Source organism: Melozone crissalis, unplaced genomic scaffold (genome assembly GCF_028551555.1).
Source record: "Melozone crissalis strain CALT ecotype California unplaced genomic scaffold, PUWL_Pcris_2 ptg000005l_1, whole genome shotgun sequence".
NCBI lineage: Eukaryota > Metazoa > Chordata > Aves > Passeriformes > Passerellidae > Melozone > Melozone crissalis.
The window spans coordinates 28,560,537-28,585,428 of record NW_026535783.1 but is presented as its reverse complement, the minus strand read 5'-3'; the positions used below and the strand labels follow the sequence as shown (position 1 = coordinate 28,585,428).

The 24,892-nt window shown below is 41.3% G+C and overlaps 1 protein-coding gene across 1 annotated transcript in view; it reads right to left on the bottom strand.

The window, feature by feature from the left end:
• LOC128940474 (neuronal acetylcholine receptor subunit alpha-7-like) overlaps positions 1–24,352 on the bottom strand; it is a 57,988-nt gene extending 33,636 nt beyond the window's left edge. Inside the window, exons 1-2 of the mRNA XM_054281907.1 lie at positions 23,977–24,352; positions 8,076–8,215 (exon numbers count right to left, since the gene is read on the bottom strand). Coding sequence (XP_054137882.1) covers positions 8,076–8,215; positions 23,977–24,055 — 219 coding nt within the window. The 5' untranslated portion in view covers positions 24,056–24,352. The remainder of the gene's footprint in view (positions 1–8,075; positions 8,216–23,976) is intronic.
• Positions 24,353–24,892: the final 540 nt, after the last annotated feature.

Genomic DNA, 24,892 nt, shown 5'->3' with positions numbered 1-24,892 from the left:
TGCTGAGTATTTTGTTGCCCATCAAGATGAAGATACATCTGGGCAAGTGCTCATAGCTGGATATCTTTGTTGCTCAGGATTTCCTCCTATGAATGGCTGGAAGTGATTTCAAATAAGTGTTTTTTCATCTTGAATCACGCTCTCATCTGATGCCACTGGCTTCTCCTTGAGGTCATGCCTTTATTGGTTCCCTCCTGTCTTGTAGAGGAATGTGTTCTTTCGCTGTCAACAAGAAGTGCAATCTGCCTTTGGTCTTTCCACTGTGTAGCAGCTACTACAAAGGCAGCGTAGTAGGCTGTGTAGGCTGTGTTGTCCCACTATCTTTAACCAGCCGCATTCTTCTTCCCCCAGTTTGGGGGACTACCATTGCATCTCTATCTGCTGCTTTCAGCAGAATCTATCCACTTGCTTTTGAGACAGGAACTTTACATATTGGAGGTTTTGGCCCATGTCAGATTACACTCCTCCCCTTACAAGCCCCTGAGCCAGGAGCAATTGCTTGTGGTGACAGTGGAGAGTTTAAGAGAACCCAGTACTCGTAGAAGCACAGCATTGAAAGAGGGACTGTGCCAGAGAAGCCTGCAAACACATGGATGCCAGCCATATTCCTTAGGCTGTGTAATGGATGGTTATCAAAAGTCCTCAAGAGGTACTCCTTGTGAAAGCCTTGACTCCCTGTATGTCAGAGACCAACCAGACATGGATGTTAAATGCAAAGGCCTGGATACAAAAGCCACTGCAGCAAGTACTAAACCCACACATTCCCCAAAGCTAAGAGCAGAAGTAAGAAATAAGGGAAGAAATGCCAGTTTCTCTTGCCAGTCAGGGCCTCAGAGTAGGCAGCCCTCTCATTCATTGGCACAACTGGTGAGAGTCTCCCAAGCCTACTTGATTTGTGTCCTACTTTCCCCCCCCCTCAGCATCTCCCAACATTCCAATTTCCATTGTGGTGAAAAAAGGCAGTTTTGTTCTTGCTCTGCACATGCGAAATGACTTCCAACCACTGCCTGGGGCTGTGGGTACTTGACTTAGGAACTAATTTTCCCCGAAGATGAGGGAACTGATCTCATTCATTGGTGTGAATTGTGACACAATGTAGCTTCACTGGGCTTGAGACTGACTTCCAAGTTCCTCCACAAAGACCTTCAAATTGCAGGACTCCCTGCTCCAGAGCTCTCTGACATCCGGGGAAAAGTGAAGCCACCAGCTTTGTCCCTCTATTTCAAAGATAATTCTCATGGAAGCCCCAGAAGCTGGGTCAGAGGGCCTCACATGGCCTTGCAGCACAGTGCTGCTATCTTACTGCTTGGATAAACTGACATACGTGCTTAGTTCCTGAGGGAAAGGGTGTTATGTCACCATACAAAAGCTGTTCAGTCCACCATTAAAATCCCAAAATATCCACACATAGCATGTAGGTGGTTTTTAAATTCTCCAGGGTGGATACCTCCTCCTGAAATAGCCTCCATGTATTTTGTGCACAGTCGGCAGGTGCTTCAAACAAACAAGATTAGACACAAATCTTTATTCTAGGATATTAATTATTAATTGCCCTTTTCAGCATTTGAAATCACAAGGAAAACAGCAGAAGAATTGGTGAGAAAACCAACCCTGAGTACTTATCAGAGACCCACATTCAATCTATCTGCAAGGTTCCCTGTGTTTTCTTTTTATATTTCCATGCTGGTGTGACAGCACAGCAAAAAAAAAAGGGAATGTAGGTGTGTTCCAAAACTCAAGTGAGCTCTTAAAGCCTGTGATTAGGGATAGAAAATGGGAGGAAAGATTTTTACTCAAGAGCTGAACTCATTGTCTCTCAGGAGTTATCCTCAGAGAACTCTGAGAAACTAAGAAATACTAGGTTCAAGGCCACCCCAACAGCTTTGGCTTAACTGTTTTACTGCAAATCTTTGATGCCTCAGATTAGTTACCCAAAATTAAGGAATATACATGAGCTCAAGATCTAAATTCCTACATCTACGAACAATAGAGTACAGTCTTTTCACCAGTCAGACAGAAAATTGTTTAATTATCATGAGATGCCCAAGCTGGATAACCACAACCAAAATTCTCAGAAGGAAACCAGCCTTTCTTTTGTTAGAGCCACTGCCACTATGTGCAGCTTGGGAAACCATGCTGAAAGAAAACAAACCATGGCATTTCTTCCCACTAAGTGAGCTGCCTCCACTCTGAGCTGAGTGAGGCAGAAGTCATACAAAATAAAAAGATGCCAGTAAAGTTCAGGTAATTAAAACTCCATCATAATGTTTCATGCAGGCATGTGCAAGTAGTAATAGTCAGGAAGCCATACTACCCATGGTACTTAATTTCATTGTACTAGCAAAATCAGACGTTGTACGTTTAGCTGGTTTAGTGAGACTGGCATTTTGATAATGTCTGGCACATAGGGAACAGCCAAAATAATAATTCATTGCTCAATTAGCCTTGAATTCCCAATTTTCAATATCCTCCAATGCTAATGGAGAGGAATTTTATTTTTTCTTCCTGGAGTTGAAAATTGGTCACACCAAGTGAGTTCTGTGACCAAGAGAGAGATTTTGGGATTTAACTCCAATGAATCTGTTGGTCTAAAATCCTTTCTGTAATTTTTCTGTCTGGAATTTTAATGCTCTTGGTCACAAACTGATTTTCAGCTTTTATGATGGTGTCTAGTCTGTTTTTCTTCTCAGTTGCACCATTTTGTATCAGCCTTGCTGTTCTGGTCTCATTGAATTGTCTCTTGCAATGTAAGAGTGACAAAAACTTTCCAGAAAGATATGTGGTTTGGTAGAGCAGGTCTTTCAAGGAGATACAGAGTAAACATTGCTCACAAAAGCTATGCAGGAAGCCCAAAATAAATACAAAGGCATTATTAGGAGAAAAAAAAAAGATACTTTAATCTAGAAGGGCTGAAAGAGTCAGTTGAACGGTCAAGCTTACATAGTTGAAGATATCTATCTGTAAAAGATTTGTACAGGATGTACTATAGAGATTATAGTTTAATCTAGTAAATACTGATACTATATTGGGAATAACAAATGAATAGGTGCTTATGTGCACTGCATATTTTTATTTGTTTCCTTGAATTGCTTGTATGTTGATCTGGGTTTACAACATAACACACAGCATAGATTTTTGTATGTGTGAGAATGTAGAATGAAAGGTGGGAGGGAATGACCTAGATGCTGTAAGGTCAGTTTAACAAGGAAGAGGTGAATTAGAGCTAGAAAATAAACCTTGAACTTTCTGGTCTTTCAATACATCTGCAGAACCAGCCCTAGAAAGCTTATGAAACAAAATAATTTAAAAACAAGGATATCAGCTGCTAAAGGCATTCAGATCTGACAGAAATTTTGTAAAAAACCTAACAGTAGGAGAGCTGTGTCAGACAGGATGCACCCCAGGGCCAGGCATAGCATCCCCTCCTACCTTCTCACCTTTAACTTCTGGCACAGTATACTGACAGGCAGCCTCTAGTTCTGGCAACTCTCACTCACATAAAGAACTCGTCAGCAAAAAAGTCTGAGCTCCTGAGGACTGAGTTCAACAGTCCTGTTATTTGATGAGCAGATCACCTGAGAAATGAGCAGGCTGGTGAAGGGAGCTTCAATGTCAACAGATGCTTGCATTTAAAAGTTGGTCTCTTACCAAACTGTTTCTAAAAACACCCAACAAACCAACCCAAAATAACAAAAAACTCCAACTCCTTCAGGGTTGTATTCTTTGATTTAGAGGAAACCAGTGGAAGCTTAAGTTTGAATCCAACATTTTGATAAGGTCTGGGTACAGAAGGCAAAAATATCTATGCTGTAAGCTAGTATGCTGCTTATAGTGATAGTGACTGCACCTGAGAACTTGGTGAAGTATGTGAAGATCTTTTCTCTTGTCTTCTCTGAACAGCAAGGCACAGACCCGGTTTTCAGGGAAAAAATCCAAAGTGAATCTTTGTTTTTATTGTTCTGCTAAACTCCTACATTACCTAGTCTTGCTGCTTTCCAAAAATGTGGAGAGCTTTGATACACCATGGCAACAACCTCTGTAGTTTATAAGTGAGATTGTTTGCAACCTTGTGATATCGTAACCATGAGGTTGGAGATAACCCTACAGTCCCTAGAATGTACAATCATTTTACACACTGAAAAATCATTTTGCAACTGAATCAGAACAGTCCATAATAAATTTTTCCAGACACAGTATTTGTTTTGACCTTACAGCCCAAAATACATGAAAATTGTGTATGTTTTGGCTTCTGGAAGTGCATAATGACTCATGGATTGCTTGAGAATTTTTTCAGCACTTTTGTGGCTTCCCACTGGTTACTAGAAATTCCTTTTTTTATCATTATGACCTCTGACAGTGGCAGCTGGGAGGCTGAACATGGAGGAGAAAAGTACTACAGAACTCCACCATATGCAGGGACATCAACAGATGTTTGGGTTTTTTAATAATTTAACGGTGCAACCACATATACACCCCTTCAGATAAGGTCTCCTGCAGATGCCAACATGAGAAATTAAAACAATCATTCATGATGACAAATAGTTTTCACCTAGCAGCTTCCTTTCACATTGTGCCAAAAGAAAACGCTTGCATTTCCTCTGCTGTAGAAAATGCCATGCCTCATTTCTTTATTACTCTACCCTCATCAACTGACTGGGCTCTCAAACAAAATAAGATGAGAATTTTTGGTCCAAGTACTCTTGGATGTCTACCCGTGCTTGGGTTTGCAGAGCTTGGCAGTGTCTGACAGTGCTCTGTGAGAGAGATCACCAGCCAGTGCCCTCCTGATGCACAGGGAGTGCCTGGACGTCAGGCTCCAAACAAAAGTGACCCTCAGAAATGGCATACATGAGACAGCTCAGCATGAAGCTGGCCTTTCACACAGAGGACAAGGCAAACTGAACTGAACCCTGCTGTTAAACAGGGGATGTAGCTGTCCCTCTTTCTGCTCACTTGTTTCCTGAATGTAATGGGCCTGTCATGGCTGTAGTTATGAATTAATGTAATTTTGGGAAGAAGTCCGAACCCCAAGTCTTCATTTGCATTTGCCTACCCCAACTGTGACAAGTAGATAACATGTTCTTCTCAGCTTTGAGTACAATGGCTAGCTTTGAATCCTAAAAACCATACATATCCTGTGTAGGCAAATACATGCACAAATAAGCAGAAAACATAATCCAAAGCAGTCATGCTTTGACATTTTCTTTGATGGGTTTTAAGAAGAGGAGGTGAGATTTTAAGTAGTTACTTGTACTACTGCTTGGAAAACCACAGAGATCTCAGAGCAGTCTTTTCTCTCCGTGTAGCAGTGTGCAACTAGATTGTCACCAATGCTGTTCTCAGCAGTCTGTCAGCAGAAGTTGAATTTAGGATTCATTAGATTTTAATATAGTATGTGTAGGAAACAGACTTATGGAGGCATGTGATGGAACCTGTCCCAGATAGAAGTGCTTTAGATGTGATGACATGTCTTGGCATGGGTAAGGCACAAGGTTCTTTGACTGTCAGTGGCAGACCCCTTCTCATTTCCATGCAACAATGAAACAGATTTGTTTTCATCTTCTTCACATTGTTTTCTCCTGCAGGGAAACCGGAACAGGGTCCACTGTCTCATGCCCATTGCAGTGACTGCTTGCAAAGTATCTCAGTGAGTCCAGCAATGCTGTAGTATGTCTTGGCACATGACACTTCCCTGAGCATGGAGTGCTTTTTTCCCAGGGAGTATGATGTAAAAAATGCCTTCATGCTGGGGCCCTGCCTAGCATCCTGCTCTGTTACAGCAATGACAGACCAGCAATGTTACACCAGACACATAGGTCCTCAAAAAGAGCAGTTTTTCCCTTTGTTAATGCATACACCATTGCCAAAACTGTGATGCTGTCTTTCCTCTTCCCCAAGTGAAGAGCTATGCACCATGTGCTTTGTCTTCCACCAGGCAGAGCAGCTGAGAAGGCAGAGTCTACTCACCCCAGACTCCCATTTGATTGAACAGAGATGTCCACTTAGTTTGCCTCATGGTGTCTTAGCTGACAGAGGTTACCTCTTCCTTGTAGCTTGACTGCTTTTCTTTACATCACTGTGGCTATAACAAGCCTCCTTTTAAACAGACATTTACTTCAGCAGCTGGAGGAGACAGATACTGCCGTCTGTCCAGCCAGCAGTGGAGGATGAGGGGCTTACAAGTACAGTGCTTGTTGCTGGCATATTTCTGCATTGATTCCTGATTTAAGGACCCAGGGGACCAGTGTTTTGTGCACTTTCAGGCTGGTTGGTTTAGCCACATTGTTAATGCCACAATGACATTTTCAGTATAGGGATTCAACCTCCAAGTGATTTTTTTTGTCCTGCCCTGAGGAGACAGGCACCTTTTCACATCATCCAAGGTAAAAATTTCAGGTAAGTCTGGGTGTTTTTTAAAACACTTTGGGTACAGTTTGCAAGACCACAAGCCTGGAACAGGTTTTGATTAAAACAGATTAACATCTAGTGTCTGTACTGAATACAAAGATGTAGCGAAAAAAAGCTTCATTTCTGAAAGGTATGAACATCTAGCATACCTATTTCCTATTGTGGACAACCAAAAGGAAACACTGGAACTACATTTCTTATAATAGGCATTGACTTAATGTAGATAAAGCATTTTTAAAAAATACCAATTTCCTGAAAGGTTGGGTTTTATATATGAATGTGAAACACAGTTGAAAATTGTTTTATGTAACTCCTCCTGACTTTGAAAATGTACAGTTACAGCCCTATGGCCCTTTAGTACCCACAACCTTCAAATAAGGTTGAAAGAAAATGCCAAAATGAAATAAAGAAGGACTGAAGGAAGATCTTTGGAGCTGAGACACCTCTGCTAAACCTAGAATTGCTTGCTGAAATTTACTTGAAATTAGCTGCAGGAAATCTTTGCTCTTTCACTCATGTAGAGGCCTTTGGTTGATAGTACAGATTTCCTCTCTCTTCCAGTTCAATGCAGTTGGTAACATTTCAAAACAGAAAGATGCATACCCTATCTGAGTGGCTCCTGCCTGCCTCCAGGAATACCACAGCTGACTGGACTTGCCACTTGCATGCTGTGATGCTGGGGGGCTACACCTTCAGAGTCCTGCTTGCCTCTCCAGGGAGAGCACCTGGCATACTACACATTTTCAGAAAGATTGTGAGACTTTTAAAAAGCTTAAATATTTGAGGCTTCTGTTAAATTGCTTTGTGACTGCACATATATTTCCACATCTCTCTGTCTATTCCTCATTCCCTCCATAACAGTGACAGTGTATCAGAAACCAGCTCCAAATACTGCTTATGGAAAAGGCAGGATGAAGATAAGAGCACTAGTGTGTTCACCTGTTTGCTCTGCTGACAGGGTGAAGATGGTCAAAATTGCTTGTTTTTCTCATGTAGACGAAACAAATCCTGTCTATATATATCATGGTTTATCATACAGAATCCTCTTCATGATGAAAAAAAGGATTTGGATTATAATGTTAAAATTTTCCGTGGGTCAAATCTCCAATTCTGTAAAAGCATGTTGCAGTCAAGACAATTAGAGGGCTGTGCCTCCAGGTTTTACTTTTATGTATTTCTAAGCTCATCTCAGGGCACACTCATTCAGCACAGTGCACAGTAAAAATATGATGGGAGAAGAGGCCAATGCCATTATAATATCTAATGAAAAAGTGTAAGTGCAGTGATAATAGCTTTGAATGCGCACATGGTCTTGAGTTATTGCATCCCACACAGCCCTGAGAAGAATGTATCATTAATAATTTGTAGTAACACATGGCTTCTAATTGATTGAATTATTTTTTCTGTTTAAAACAAATGGAAAAAAAATACATAATTCATTTCCTTAAGGCTCATGCTGTGTCAGAACTAGCTGTGCTTTTAGGATGATATTCACTCTTCTAAAGTGTCAAAGCATGTACTCCAGCATTTTGGGAGGATGCTTAGCAAAAGACAGACTGCTTTCATCTCTGATAGCCTGATAAGAGGAAGAATATGTCTCCTAGATGAGAGATCAGATTTGTTATGCTGAATGGGTGCCATAGAGAAGAAAACAGCAAGTAACTTACCACATCAATTATCTGCAACAAGGAAAGCTGGAGCTCGACTACGAGCGGTTGGGAGTCATTCACTACGGGTCGTTCCAGACGATTGTAGTTCCGCAGCAGTTCTCTGTACAAGCGTCTCTGGCTTTCCCCCTGCTGAGAGACTAGAGGAAAAGAAAGAAGGTGTCTGTCATTCACACAGTCACACAGCCAGCATTGTTTGTCTGTTTTGTTGAAAACTCCCTCTTAGTAGGTTTGTAATTAGAAAGCAGTTCCTAAAGATATCACCCAAATTCTGCATATGGATGTGACACAGCTTTTCTGCATATGTGAATGATGAACTCTCAAAAAAATTAACTAACACTCTAACTCATTAGTAACATTCAGAAGCTACTGAACAGAATTGTGGCTCTGACTGAATATCCCCATTCCTTGGAGCCCCTCCTGCTGATGGATAGTAGGGTTGAGGCTCCAAAACTATCAGGCAGCTTCCTGGAAGGCAAGCAAATGAATTCATTGATTTGCTTGTTCTTATTTCCTAGACACTGGCTACTGTGAGCCAGCACTTACTTAGCCATATTGTGTTTATATCAAGCATGGGTAAGAGGTACCCTTATTTCTCCAAGCCGATGTATCAGGCTTTTTTCTATGCTCAAGAAAGAGTAACAACTGTTCTTCCTACCCTCTTCAGTTTTTCTAGGTTTTGGGTTACTTTCCTTGACTCTTTTCCATCTGATGGCAGCACACTTTGTTAACACCTACTGAGGTGGTGGTATGAAGTCTAGAGTATTTAACAGCTATTACAGAGACATTGAATTTCTGGTATTACACGCTTAACTCAGCTTGCACTGAGAACTGACTCCACACAAAGCTGTCATGCAAGCAGCTGAGCATGTTGAAGATTAGCAGAATTTCAGTCTATGGTTAATTTCCAAGATGCCCTAGTTCCCACCTTTGGGGTGGGTGTGGAGAGCATCCACCTAACCTACTCTGCCAGGTTCATGGATGTCACAGTTGATGACAACTATGGATGGTAAAGGTTTGGTGACTCCCAGCAAAGCAAGGAGGTTTCTGGGATACACTGCTCAGAACCCTAGTTTACTCAAAACTGTGTTGATCTTGGTGCTGTGGCTAGTGACAGCCTGAGCTCTACTTAAGAGCTGCACCTAAGAGAGGGAAGGTCATGGGCTGCAGGTTCCCTGAGGTCAATCAGTCCTGTCAACATGAGTGTGTATTCTCTGAACTGTATAAATTCAATCCCTGGGAGAGAATCTACACTCTAAATCATTATTACTTTGGACTGAAGCAATTTTTATCCACTGCAGTTGCCACTCTCTGTATATGACGGTTTTTACTTCTTGATCAGAGCTCTGCACGTTGAGATCAAAACTTCTCTCAGAGAGGTTGTGATGAATATTTTCTTGACAGTGCAAACAAACTATAACAACCCGTTCTGCCTTCCCAGCCTCTTACTATGCTTAGCAAACCCTTCAAGCCTGAGACAAGCTGCCCTACAACAAAGCAGCCATGCGTTTTAAAACTAATAATAAATTTAGTTTACAAACACTCCATAGGTCTGTTTAGCTTGTGTTCTTTTCATTTTTGCTGATACTCAAGGGAGATTGTGACTTTCTAGCACGGCAGTGCCTAGTAAACAAGAAAGAAGAGTATTTTGGTTCAGTTTGGTAAATTACACCATCACATCAATTTCATGAGTCCTTTTTCCTCTTGCGTAAGATTCTACATGATCACAGGCACCCAGAGGAGCAAATGCTGTAAGCAAGCCTTCAGTAGCCCTTGTTGACACCTCAGTATTGGTAGCTGTGCTTTCACCAATGTGCTTTCTGACCACAGTATCTCTCCTTCAGCATCTTAAGTAATCTTCCCTGCTTACTTAAGCAGAGATTTAAGTCCTCTGTTATAGCCTTAGTATTTTCCAGTACCTCAGCAGGACCAGACTCCATCATAAATGTCTTGTGTGTGAAGGAAACCCATGAAAATCCCGCATGTTGTCCTATGGAAAGATGCTCTGAGTTTGGAGCAGATTTTCTGTCCTTTCACTCACCTACCCACCCATGCTCCTGTGCTTTAGGGAAGAAATTACTTTCCGAACTATTGCTCTCATCTTGAGTATTACATAATCCTTGCCTTCAACCTTTCTTTTAAACTGGCTCCCTCAGCTTTTAAAAGGGGAAAAGCACCCTTCACCAGTTTCTGGACCCAACCGGGCTGCTAGACTGCCCTGGTACTACCATTGTCAGGGTGAGTTGAAGAGCCCCCAAGGGAGGGGGGGCTTGCAGAAATCTAAGCATAACCCTTTGCTTTGGAAAGCTATCTTTGCACTATGAGCTTCATCCATGCCGAAGTCAAGCCTCTTTCCCTGTTAAACTTTGTGAGGTGAAGTAACCAAGAACTGCATCTAGTTTTCCACCCTTTCTTCAACTCTCCTCTCTGAAATGTAATCCTGGTACTTTGCAATCTCTTGAATTCAAAACTGTTAACACAGTCATAGATGATCTATTCTTAGTCCGCCGAGTTGGCATTGGTGACCATATATTTTTGTGCTGCATGGTTTTGCTTACAAAATGACACATATTCAGAAGCAATGGAGCCCTGGGGTGTCCTGGCAAAGTGCCACAGCAGCTGTTGGTACCACAAAGAGCTGGCTAGCCTAATCACACTGCCATCTCTCTGCTACAGCTGCTTTGGAGAAGGGAACTTAGGTGGAAGTCTAGTCTGACTTACATGTTCACAGCCTTTTTCTTTAAATTGTAATTTTCAAATACTTAATGTTTCATACTCGAGACAGATTTCTGCTTTTTTTCTCCTATGTTTGTGCTAATGCATTTTGACACTACAACTCTGTGTGCTAAATGGAGTGCTTGCTGGTGATGGGGAAGCCTGAATCTCCCAGGACTAGTGGTAGAATAAGCTTTACCACTGACTACCCCTCAGTCACAGCAAGTTTAACCAAAAGCAGTGGCACTGGTTCATCTTTTAAACTAGGCTAGATGACGGATGTCAACATTCAAGGTTGCGAAGTCAGTCTCCCAAAACCAGTGCCAGACTTGCTTGCCTATGTTACTGGTAAGTAAAAGTAACTGGCAAAGGGCATGTTTTCTAAGGAAAGGATCTGAGAGTTTTTATGACCCACTGCCCATGATAGTGTCTCCCTTGTCTATGAAGTATCTTTGAAGCAGTAGGAAAACATACAGACTCATTAAAATTTGAGAAGAGCAGTGTAGGATGTTTACCTCAAGCTTTGCAAGAGTTTTGACACCATCTCTGAAAAATTCTCACACACATTTGTCTATGCCTTGCAGGCTAGATAAGTGAACACTGGGCAGAAAAGTGGCTGAACTGTCAGGCTCAGAGGATTGTAGTCAGCAGCAAAAAGTTCAGCTGAAGGCCAGCCAGTGGTGGAGTGCTCCAGGGATGGATACTGGGAACAATGATATTTAACACTGTTATGAATGATGGGACAGAGTGCACCCTTAGCAAGCTGGGTTTTTTTCAGATGGTGCAAAACTGGGAGGAGTGGCTGATACAGCACAAGGTTTTCTGCCACTCAGAAGGACCTTAAAGAACTGGAGAAATGACTGACAGGAAGCCCATGAAGTTCAATGAAAAAAAGCATAGAGTTGTCCTGCACCTGAGGAATAATCCCAGGTACCAGAAAAGGCTGGGGACTCGCTGTCTGGTGAGCAGCATAGCATAAAAGCCCCAAGGAACCTTATAGGCGCCGAGCTGACTATAAGCCAGCCATGCACCCTTGTAGCAAAGGTCACCAGCGTCCTGAGCTGCAACTGGAAGAACCACACAAGTAGATCAATAGAAGTGATTCTTTCTCTCTACTCAGCACTGGTGATACAGACCTGGAATGCTGGATCCAGTGCTGGGGCTTATCAGCAGAAAGCAAACATGGAATTACCAGATCAAGGGCTGGATTGTTCCTCAAGATTTATTGTTTAATACTCTGAAAATGTTCCCTAAACTGCTCCTGGAGTTTGCAGACAACTGGAAAGCACAAGGCAACCAATCCTTGGATTGGCAGTTAAGAGCTCTATGGAAAGCAGTTTTTTGTGCACTACGTTAAACTTTTAAACACCTCTCTGGAAATTCCTTCTGTGCTTCTGCATATGCAAAGAAGTCTGCAAGAAGCCCACTGATTGAATGATTCATATAGACTATAAACTGCTACCAATCTTTTGAGCATAGATGCTATAGTTGTATTTCATGTTTCTTTCCAGGATGTAATTGCTGAGAATTGCACAGCAAGGGAACCTGCAGTTAGGTCCGGCCAGACTATCCATATGGTGCCCCCAGGAAGGACAGATGCTCTCTCCTTTCCAGGAGCTGTGCTGTCATGCCTGGTCTTGGCTGGTTGATTTTCCTGCTCTGCTTTGCGTGCCAAGGTCCCCAAGCTATAAGGCAAGGGTCCAGCCCTTCCAGTTCCCCAGGTTTGTTCACAAAGTAGTCAGCTTCTTAACTGAGGATGCAGGTCTGAGACACATTCTGGGTGGTTGTGCACAGCAAAGAATAAATAATGAAATATTGACACGGTGATAGGTAGTAGAACATGGATTTCCACTAGTTTTTCAACAATGACACCTGTATTATCAACCATTTTACATCTGTTTCATAGTGTTCCCTGGTCTCAACTTTTGGGGAGGGGGAGCTTCTGTTTTCTAGCTGTTGCTCATTTCTTTAGGCAGACACTTGAGTCCAAATATACAAGTTATTACTTTATTCATCCAAGATTATTGGTACCTAACATGATGGCTTTCAGACAAAATATCGTAGTCTTTCCATATTACTTTATATAAACATATATGCATGCTAACATGCCTCTGAATTATAAAATGTCTCTCTGTTTTCTTCTTCTGTTTTCAAAGACAGTTCCTAAAATCACTTTCATTTATATAATCCTTTTGAAGAACATGATAAGTTACAATCAACAGTATGTTTCTGATCCATCACATTGTTGCTTTAATATATTTTGCTCCCCAATACTTCATGAAAGGTCTCAAAATTGAGTGATACTGTAGCTGTGACATTTATTCACTCCCCTTGTACCTTCCACAAGTATTTCACCACATCTATGTCACTTTTCTCTCTCTGTACTGCTACTTTGACATGTATCTTTTGTTTTGGTTTATTTGTTTGTTATTTGTTTTGTTTGTTACTTGTTTCATAAAAGAAAATGAGTAAAGCTCTGGCATTTATAAAAAACAAACACATCAGTGCCATTATACAGTGAAGTGTTGTTAGTTGGGTAATGATTGTAGTTAATTTTCTTATAGCTGGAATATTTACAGAGGAAAAATCCATTAAATACTATGGTTATCAGAGGTAAATCCTAGAACTTAAAACTGTTTTCCTAAAACCTTCCTGCCACAGCTCCTTCTATTATTTATTTTCATTTCAGTTTATCACTGTACTTTTGCAGGGATTTTTAGCTATTGCTTTCAGAATCCAAACAGAATGATCACAGGAAACATATACGCACACACACTACATGCAATAATGAATTATGGGGGAAGCAACATGAAAAGTATCAGGAAAAAAGCAGGTTGTTTCACAGACCATTTCATTCGCATAAAGAACTGCAATGGCAAGAGCATTTACAAAATGAGTCATGTTCTAATGATTTGGTAGCTATAAAAAACAACTTATTTTTGAATATTTTGCAGATTTTTGAGAATGTAAAGCATGTCATTGCCATATGTCACTTAATCTCCAGAGACACAGATGTGTCCCATCTGCTTTTGTTCTTATGTGCAGCATTGTTACTTTTATCTGTGGCTGCAAATGCACTATTTCTTTCAATGCCCTTTGATTTAAAATGCATGCCATCATGCCTTCAGGGAAGTGGATTCACATAAGAAACAATGGAATCACATCAGCTACCTCTACCCCCTGTGCGTCTGTGTGTGTGTGTTTATGTGTTGTGTATTTGAATATTTCTCTCATTTAAAACCTCTTTTTAATCTACTTCCCTTCTGGGTAATCTTTGACTCTAATCTTTGTCTCTCGCTATGCAGATTGTTTCTGCATCTTACACACAAAATTCATCAGCTATCCAGAGGAATGTGAGAAATTACTTGACTTCCTAAGCAAGAAGTGCCTAATATTCCTGATACAGGTCATTTTTGTTCTTTCATAGCAGATAAAGAGTTCCCAGCAGCGATGGGTATCAAAAAGGTATGCAAGGAAAGGTTTTTTCTTAAAGACTCTAGGCCCATGACAACATGCTAAAATGATATAATGAAAGGATGAACTTATATTTTTGGTCCTATTGGCTTGGTTGTGGGTGTTTTAAAGGCTGAATACTTTCAGGTATTAACAGTGGGATGCCCCTCAATCAATCAGTTATCAACATTATTTAAACTGTCTCATTACTCCAGGTCAGAAACCTAAGCAGCTACAGCCAGTAAAGGCAAAAAATGCACTTTTAGGTTAATGCTAGTTTGCATTAGCTCTATGCAATACAAGAGTCATTGCTATAATACTAGATGCATAGGGAGCACAGGAGGAGGAATCTGGAGCAGTCATGAAGAGAAGGACACCTCTTGTTACATATTACAGAGTGCTGTGGCTGTCTGGAAGAAACTCTTGCCAACTATCCTGGGATTTGTGGAGAGGAGTAGTAATGGAAGACAAAGGGAAGAAACAAAACCGTAAGATAAAAGCAAGACACCAGTGATATGGCCATCAGTATACTGGACTGGCCTTCTGCACTCCCTGATCCCACTGGCTTGCAGAGCATCTTGTCACATCCCTTCATCTCTATGGGTTTCAGCACCCAAACCAGTCAACCCAGGGAAAGCTCTTCTTAGGAAAGCACTATGAGCTTCACCCTTTAAGTGGCATCAATGTGGAAGCCATGGCATTATAGACAGCATTATCAGATGGCTCTGAAAAGGGTCAAGTCAGTCTGCACCTCCCCATCAAAAGTCCACTCTACACATGTGGAGAGCTCAGATCCAAGAAAGTCATAAGTTAACTGACAGGTGTAATAATGATTTCTGTGGAAACAGATAGGCAAGTCTGATTAAGCTAACAAAAACAGTAGGTAGGAGGAGTTCTTTTTCCTAAACCCAGTGCAGATAATAGCACTGAGGGAGCCTGCAATGATGTTGTGGTTTAACCCCACACTGCAACTGAGTGCCATGCAGTCACTCGCTTACAATCTCCCCTCCCTCCAGGGGATGAAGAATTAGAAAAAAATTACAATAACATTAATGAAACATATTAATAATAAAACATAATAAAACATAATAATGATGATGATGACGATGACGATGACGATGATGATGATGATGAAAAGGGAGACCACAAAAAGAGAGACAGAAATAAAACTCAAAGCAGAAAAATAATGCACAACACAATTGCTTGCCACCCACTGATCTGTGCCCAACCCACCCCTGCCTGAGCAGCAATCAGCCTTTTCTAGTCAGTTTTCCTCAGTTTATATACTGAGATATACTAACTTTCCACAAAGAGAAACATAATAATTTTGTCCCAAGATGTGAAGAGAGCAAAGATTCCAAGAGTTATTCCTTAGTCACAGGGATGTCCTTAACAGGAAAAAAAGCTTGTTGCCTTTTTTTATGGTTCAAAGATGAGGGAGAGATCTTGCTCTAAACCATTGACTCAGCGTGTTATTGGTGAAGCAGTGGTAATATGGTTAAACTACTCTGGGCAATGTAGAGGATAGGCTGGAGTGGAAATGATACAGACAATAACACTATGAAAAGGAACTGCCCAGTGTGCTCAGAGATGTTGCAGTGCTTCTTTCCATTTTTCCTTCTGCAGTGCTCATCAGCTGGTTATGATCCCAGAGACAGCTAGTTTCCCAAACTATGAACTGCTGCCTTGCCAGCCTGCCACCTGTACTTGCATAGCAAAGCTAAGCAGCAAAGTCATTGAGGATGCAATAGGCAAGGCTAGAGATGGCTTCTCCTGCCTTTTTCCCTCATCACTCAAGGTGCAGCTGTTGTCCATGAACAAAGTAAGAGCTCCACTGGCTGCAAGGCACAGGCAAGACACAAACATCCTTAGTGAACATGGATCTGAAAATGCAAAGAAAGTTCCAGGTTTGTCTTTACAACCAAAAGTTAAATGATGGATAATGAAAAACACAATGTAAGAGCCCTCTGAAAGGGATGGGGGTTAGTCAGATGAAAATTTTGACTGCACCTTGAATGACTCCGAATTTGTTCAGTGCTTAATATGTGAACTGGGAAATATGGAGAGACATTTTCTAAACGTTTCCTAAATCTGAAACCGTTTCACACTTGGGGAGCAGAACTTTCATAGCACACCTATAGATAAGACTCAGCCTTGTTTCAGGCAGCAGCCATTAGCTTTCACTAAGTCAGGTCAAACATGCTGCCTGTCTATATGAGATATTGTGCTGCCAATCAGCTGGTGACAGTTCGGAGGTCTTGGCAGCAGAAGTGGCTGTTATCAAGGGATTTTTCTAAGGGAAAGAAGTCTGAGGCTTTGGTGGTTGAGGTCTTCAAAGACAAAGGGAATTGTAAATAAGGGTTAGCAAGAAGTCTGAATTTATTTCACATTGAAGAGAAAAGCTGCTTCTAATACCTCTTGATGAAGTAAATTACTGGCTCTGAGGAAATTGGACTTGTGACCAATCAACCAAGGTTTGTGGAGATCTGACCTAATACACTTGAAACTGTATGTACTATGCTTTGGTTGACTCAGTCCAGATTTACTTATATGCATACAAAATGGCTTAAAAGCTTACATCAATTTTGTTGTTTGATTTTTTCCCCCAGACTTTAGAGGTATCAAGGTCTCAGTGACAGCTGAGTGTTGGTTAGCATTGATCTGTTTTCAGAACCCTAGATGCTATTGTCTTTTCCTTGGGTACGTGGCTCAGGTCCTGGTTTTGTTAGTGATTATATGAAATATTGGTCTCTCCCTGCTGCACCCTGCCAGCCAAACCTGCATTGGCTGAGTCACTCATCCTGGCTAAGAGCAAAAATGAATCACAGTGAAATTGAGGTACTTCTAGAGAATGACGATCTGGGGAGCGTGATTTTGTCCTGTCTTTACTCTGTTGCTTTTAATCTTTGGTAACTTCAGTCTACTGCTCCTGAATTATGTTGGTGCAGACAAAACAATATTAAAACAAAACTGGTGCCCTGTGCATCCAGAGGGAGCATGATTGTCATCCTGTAATACAGCAGCAATGTCACAGATGCAGGATGCTTGGTCTCTGAGCAAGACCAGAATGAGCCTGAAAATTAGAAAGTGATCCTGTACTGTCTGGGCTGCCCTCTTGTATTCCCCAGCAAAGAATTCCTGAGACTGCTAGAGCATTTTGACCCATAGGTGAAGTAATTTGTCCACTTGACAGAGACCTCCTCTGGAGAAGGATGTCTCTTCTCCTTACCCACAGACCGGTTTCCTTAGATCTACCTTCTCTTTCATATAATCTGGCAACACATAAGTAGATCAGATGGTGCCAGGAGTGCTGAAGTGCTGGAGCTGAGATACCAATCCAATAAATTTGTATTATAATTGGTGACCCTAACATCTTTGGAAATTACATTAGAAGTCTCAGACCTTGAACAAAATGCTACTGCAGAGAGTATGCTACAGGATAGCTGTTTGGTTATAAAAGAAAGGCAAAGCTTTTGCTTGGAGCTCCTGCAGCTGCCCAGTTGCCATTTATGGATTGTGTGTGAAGCCTGAACATGAACAGGTTTAATTCAAAGTTGCTGCCCATTTGCCACATGAAACAGTGGGAACTGCAAACTATCTGGCAACTTTTTATTTAAGTTTCGATCTCTTCTTCCCATTGTTATATTTGTTATAAAAGCTGGATTTCAGTTTGCTGACTACCTTTCTAAAATGACACAATATTAAAGGGAAAGCACTTCATCAAATCACTTTATCACTCCTGCAGGATCTTCAAAAAAACCCCACAAGATGGCTAAGAATTATGTAAAGTATTATCTGCATGATTATATGACTTTCTACTTTTGGTTTTTCCCAAATGCACCGACTCAAATGTGGTGAGAACATTAAGAGGCATCATTCTTTACAGCCAGCCTGCACTCAATGAGACCCACAACATGACACACAGTTAGTTCTGTGTCATGAAGCCTCTACAGGGCAGCACTGATCCCTTGGAGTGAGTGAAATGGAGGCCACAAACAACAGGCTGTAACCCAGCAGGTGGATTAGAGTTAAAGAGATATGCTTTTGATCCGCTTGGAGATGAGAAAACAAGGGGGAGTTATTTTGGCTGCCTTCAGCTTCCATGAGGAAGGGCTCCATCATGAAGAAGCCAGGCTCTCCTGGGGGTGCACAGGGACAGGACCGGTAAGATAAAGGTGCATGATGGGGCATTCCCACAGTACTAAGAGAGCCTTTTTTTAATCAAGTGTACTCTGCATAAGGAACACCACTGTCCTTGGAGATGTTTGCTGGCTGACTCCTCAGATAACAACCCAACAGAGAAGAAGGGTGGGACTAAACAACCTCTGGAGATCCCTTCCAGCCAAATTATTCTACCATTATATGAACCTGTATAGATCAGACCCTCCCTCACCTCAGCTGCCATAGACACATCTTTTCCAATTTACAACTTAATTTTCTCCTTTTGTATGGCGAAGATCTAAGTGACTAGTGATGTTTTTCCATGTAATCAAAGCTGAGCTTCAGTGAACACCACGTACTGTCTTAGTCCAGTCTGCAAACTGACTTCAGCCTCTTAGAGCTTTCAGTGAGAAATGAGACCTTCTCAAGCCTGCTTGTTTCTTCTAAGTAATTTTTCTGATCAAATCTATGTTGCATTAAGAATAGAAATGAGGACTGTGGTTTTCTCTTCAACCTTGTGGGATGCAAAAGTGTTGAAAATACCCATTTCTGAATGGTGATAAGGTTTGCAGGCATCTGTTTCAGCACTCCGTTAAGCACAGACTTTCTAATTGAGCAAAGCCAATTGACAGCAATGCAAGACGGAGACACATGCACCTCACTGTTTACATACCTAAGTACTCATGCTGACTACAGGTTCCTTTCCATTGCAATTTACTGACTTAATTGTAAGCCCTGGGTGGGGAGAGTCTTACTTCCAAACACTCCATCTAGTTCTGGTCTCAGCCTTCTCATCAGCTGTTTTGCTCAATGCAGAAAGTATTTGATTAGCAAAACTCTTTCTTTAAGCCATATTTTCTCAGGACTGTGTTCTAAAACAGCAATAAACTCCTGTCTGCCTTTCTCGTTTCCTGGTTGATACTGATTGCCAGTGCTAGTCCTACCTGTCACAGTCAGATTTGATCTCTTTCTTAATTAGTTTATGTAGGATCTCTAGTCAGTAGACATCTTCAAACAACCATGTCAGGACTGATGCAAAGGGTTTTCATCTACTTTAATCACACTTTAGAGCTGAAGAGACTATACCTCCCTCCTTGCTTGTCACATGCAAATGAAATTGTATGTGCTACCACCATAACTAACTCATGTTCTTTTCCACAGGCCTTTGAAAAATAAACCAGAGAGAAAGAAAAGTTCTGAAGCTGCCTTTAAGAGATAAAACCTCTACCTGGAACGAGAACTTCTGCTCTGAGGCCATCAGAAAACTCTACAAGCTGAAGCAAGGCTGAAGGTACCCAAGGTGCCATCTGGCATCATCCCAAAGACCAGATGGATGCTACTTTCTCATCCGCTTCTGGACCCTTCCCTACATGCAAGACTGCTATACCAATAGCTGCATGTAACAATAGGCACTGGTGATGTCATGACTCAGTTGCTTTTTCTGGACCTGCCCACTTTTTCCAGTTACATTTGAAAAGAACTAATACAAGATTTAGCTCAGATCCCTATCAGCAAATGCACATAGAAATACCTCCAACTCTCCTAGAGCCTGGCAACTTCTCAGAAGCTTGGGCCAGCTCCACTGTCACAGCTGTGCCCATGATAATACAGATCAGCCTTAGAGCTGTGCCAGTGAATGCGCATAGAAGATTACTGACTGAGCACAAGGTCTGGTTCATTGAACTATAAAGTGAACCTCAAGAAGCAAGCATGAACAGCAAGTTACTGTAGCAGACAGTAATGCAGAGGAAATAGGGGCTTCCTGAGGACCCTGTCTTAAATGTATTGACAGATATCAATAGCACCAGTGCTCCTGATAACAGAGTATATGTGCACGTGCCATGGACAAGTACATTTATTCCCTTGGCTCCATGCACATGCGATGCCTTAGCACGCTCTCAGCATTCAGAGTGATCAGCTCTGCTGTCTGTGCTATTAGATATTAAAGTAGTGGCAGGGATCTGACAGCAATTTGCCACGTCTGCAAGTTGCATGTGTGGCATCTTCTTATGCCATCAGTATGGAAGAAAAGAGCTACCAGTACAAGCCAAGACCTAGCTCATGTAGGTCAATGACAATACGGAGAGTTGAGGTGAATACAACCTTCAGACCTCTAATTAAGGTATGAAAGATTCTAAATGATTTAACTTTCACATATGGTTCTACTCTGATAACAGTTATGAGATGTAAAAATACAGCTACTTCACCAACCACCTAAATTACCAATGATATTACGCCATTCTCCCGTAAGGCACAGGAACCCTTTTATCTGTTCAACTGTGTCTCTTTGGAGTAAATAAGTTTGATTAAAACACATCATTGTAGTTCTATCAGGCTTAAACAGCTGAGGCCTGAAGTTTAGACTCCATATATAGGTATTTACAGAACATTATTTGTTCTTCCTACTACACAGATCTCTCAACTCGTGTCACCTCAGTCTAATTAGCTCACATTAGAGAAATTGTTGCCTGGCAGGGGAATCTGGCCTTCTGAGGCTATCTTGCCAATGCTTCTGCTGTTGCAGAAACAGCACCTGCTTGCATGGAAGTGAACCAAGAAATTTGTGAGGATTTGCTCCAAGAGATCATCAGTTCTCTTCTGATGTGATCACTAGACCCCATCGAAATAAGCAAAGGTGTGAAAAAGCATGAAATTGGGTGTAGCATTGCAATTCGAATCTGTCTTATGAGTGATCCAAAGAAAAGCTGCTTGCACCAGCTGGGTACACCAAGTCAGGCTGAATTACTTCATCATTTACATATTTGAGCTGGTTAGTTCACTTGCAGCATCCCCTGCCATAGGATTTGTCCCATACAGCTGAGCACTTATATTCCCACCAGACTGCAGAGAAAGGTTGTTGTCCTCAGCTTGCCTTTGCCTTTGCTGGGCTTTTCAAAGCCACTTGCCCAGATACGACCCTGATGGCAGTCTGTACAGAACAAAGAACCTGAGAGCTCTGACTCTGCTCTGTGCGGCATGTGGGCACTGTAATGGTCTCACTTGAGAAATAAAAAAGGATATAAAGACACAGTAATTAGAATACATGGTATGACTGGAGACTAGCCAAGTGTGAGTTTAACCTCCCTGGCTGTTCAAACCCTCTAGGTGACCATGCCCTGATATGAAGGTAACTCCTCAGAGAGGCTATGCATCTTTGTGATCACTGTGACATGTTTCTCAGAATGTACTTGCAGGGTTGTCTGCACCCTATCCCTCAGATTGCATCACACTCAAAAAAAAAGGAGCAGGAATGATCCCTCCTTTGCAATCAATCCTTAGACTAGGTTTTGCAAATTTCTCCACCCAAAGTTGTTAGGTAGCTGCTGAGACTCACTGGGTCCTTCTACATTCTGGGTGCTTCTTCAAGGATTGCCCCTGGCCTGGAAGGGATGTCTGACCCTGACAGTATTCACCTGGGATATAGGAAGGTTGAAAACCAGTTTCCTGATTTTTCCTTAGACCCATGTCTCAAAAAAAGCATCATCAGCCCTTTGAGAAGGAGGGCTGCAATGACCCAACTTAAATGACATGACTACTGGGGCTTCCAGCATTATTGCAAGTAAAGTCAGGTTGAGGCAGACAGTTGAGGAAAGAACTGGGAAAAAAAACTGAGTTCTTCATGTGTTGTTTGTGTTTGGTTTTTATCTAGTTCTTGTGACAACTTTCCTGTCAAACAGCCCTACAGGAGTTTTCAGTACTTGATAAATTGCTATGAACAATGTTGAAAAAACTCAGTGTTATGTGAGAGTGATTTTAGCTATGATTTGAATTTGGTGTGACTTCCTTGTGGGTGAACTAAGGAACCCAGGGGGAAGTTAATCTGGATTTACTGTTAAAAAACAAAAAACTCTGCTACTGATAACATGTTAATATCATCTTGACTTTTTTCTCTTCGGCCCCCACTGCTCAATTCCCAGGTCTTTCTGGGGTTTTTTCCCTTTTTTTCTTTTTTTTTTTCTTTTTTTTTTTTTTTACTTAAAAAAATCTGTAAAGCAGAAGTCAGTTACAGACCAACATTATCAGAGATTAATTTTATTCTGCTTTCGCATTTTTCTGTAAAAGTGCACACTTGTAAGCTGTTGGTAAGAGCACCTAACAAAAAATTCTCTGAATTATTTATAAAAGCAGTTTGTCTTCATGTGATGTTTAGATAAACTAGGCATCCCCTGATAAATTAGTGATTACTCATTATTTAAAAGGAAGGATTTACATGACACACAACTACTCAAAATGGGAATGTCCACAAAATTACTTATCTCATAACTAGATGCTATAACCCGCCGGTTAGTTCAGCTCCTACAGTAGCACAGAAATATCTTGAAGATGGCAAGGTTCTTAATTCAGCAAGGTGGGGAAATATTTTTCTGCAGTACCATTACTACATTAGGTAGATGAAATGTGGATCTGTAATAATGAAATGCCCAGATGTTTTACAGCTTCAGATGAATTAATGAGGAATTATCTATGTGGCATGAATAGTCCAGTGCAACATCCCATATATGCAAGTTTCCAGTGCCCTTGCACTTATGAAATAGATGGACAACTTTCTCTGCTTTAAAAAGACAATCCTTCTTTATACATAAATTGTGAGAAACAAAATATGGTCCTTCACACCTAGAATACTTAGTTTTAGAATTTTTGGTTGCGGCAGGTATTTATGTTGCAGCTGAAAGGGACCCATAAAAACACATTTTGTGTAGAATACTGAATATCTTTCATGACTGGGGCTATTTCAACATTCTCACTTAAAAACACTTTATTGTCAGCCTTGCTACCCTGAATGTTTTGAAATAATCACACAGCTCCTATTTTTTTAGCACCATGCTGAAACTTCTGAAGACAGCTTAGTCAGAGCTGACACCTCTTAGACTAACAGAATCCCATTATTTTTATTAGATATTTTCAGCTATATATCCATCTCTGTCTTAATGGTTTTTATTAAGCATACTAAGAGTATGTTTAATAAAAACAAACCAGAATTAATAAATTTATATATTTATACAGATTTAATATTTCTACATGATGCACAGAGAATAAACAGTTATGAATTTTCTTCTGCTTGTATTTCTCTGTAGAACACCATTGTACTCACACACCTACAGCGTTCCCAAATCATTCTGCTCAGCCTGAAGTTATAATTTCCTGTTGTCAAAAAACCATGGTAAGGTTACATTTTTCAGGAAAGCAAGAAAATATTTCTTTTGAAACACAACCATTTCAATTAATTTACGGAAGTTAAAATTACTCACTTTTAATTAAAAAAAGAAACAACAAAACCAAACTCACTCGCTTCTTCCTTCTCTAAAAAAATGTAAGATCCCAGCACTGTAAGATCCACAAACTTACCCAAACTGATTACAAAAGTCAGTTAAACCAGCATGGGACTCTAATGAAGTCCAAAATATAAGCAGATACAAGACTTACTGAGAAAAATATTTGGAGTTGGATGTAACTAGCATTTAGAAGATTAAAAAAAAAACACAAACCAAACAACAAATCAAAACAACAGCAACAATAAACCCAAACCACTACCAAAAAAATGAAAGCCCTGGACAAACAGAGATTAGCTTACCTTTAAAGAGTGAGAAGAACAAGGATGACCAGAGGTACAGTGCAGAATAAACAAATGCCAAGCACCTTTCTGTGAGCATTGTCAAAATAAGCTGGCTCTCCTTCCTGAGCAGAGGGTGAAAGAGGATGAAGTCTTGAAAACAGCCTGCAATGACTGATGGATTTGGCAATTACGGTAATAAGGCATCAAACCAGCTTCCCACCAGGGGAGAAAAGTGCATTTGCTCATGTGCTTCTCCAGTCCCCAGGAGCCAAGACAGCTCAGTGCTTGGTCAGTAAATCCAAACACAAAGGAACAGGTTACATTCCTTTGGACTCACATTGCTCAACACACTGAGCCTTTCCCTGGTCAGGAGCAAATGCAAGTGATCCTCGCACACAGCTGTCTGTGTACTGCAAGAAGGGGGAGTGTGCTGCCTCGGAGACGCTTTCCACATCTCCACATATTGTACCTAACTCGAGACAGCACGGCTGCAGTGTTTCCAGTGCTTGCACTCGAGTGCCTCTAGAGTTGTTTCCTGGTGAAATGAATTAGCGTGTGTCCCCCTCTGCTCCCTTCCAGCTGCCAGGGCAACTTGCAGCAAGCACCTGTGGCACACACCTGCCTTTTCTCCCAGCAGAGGTGGCAGGGGGATTCAATAGCGCAAAAGTTTGGAAATATGAAAATAGCCAATCTCCTGTCCATTTTTGGTGCACCCCTTCCTGTAATCGCTTCCACCAGATGCAGGGAGCTGCTCTGAGTGCCCTCTTCCCCAGCTGTCTACTGTGGGATTTTGCATTCACCTTGGCTCCCCTTCCTCTCCACAATTTTATCCACTAGCAAAAGAAAGGCAAGGTGAGGCAAAGTCTTGAATGAATTATATTCATCATTTCAGCCTGTCTTTGCTCATTTGCCTGTTCTGAACACTCACCCACTT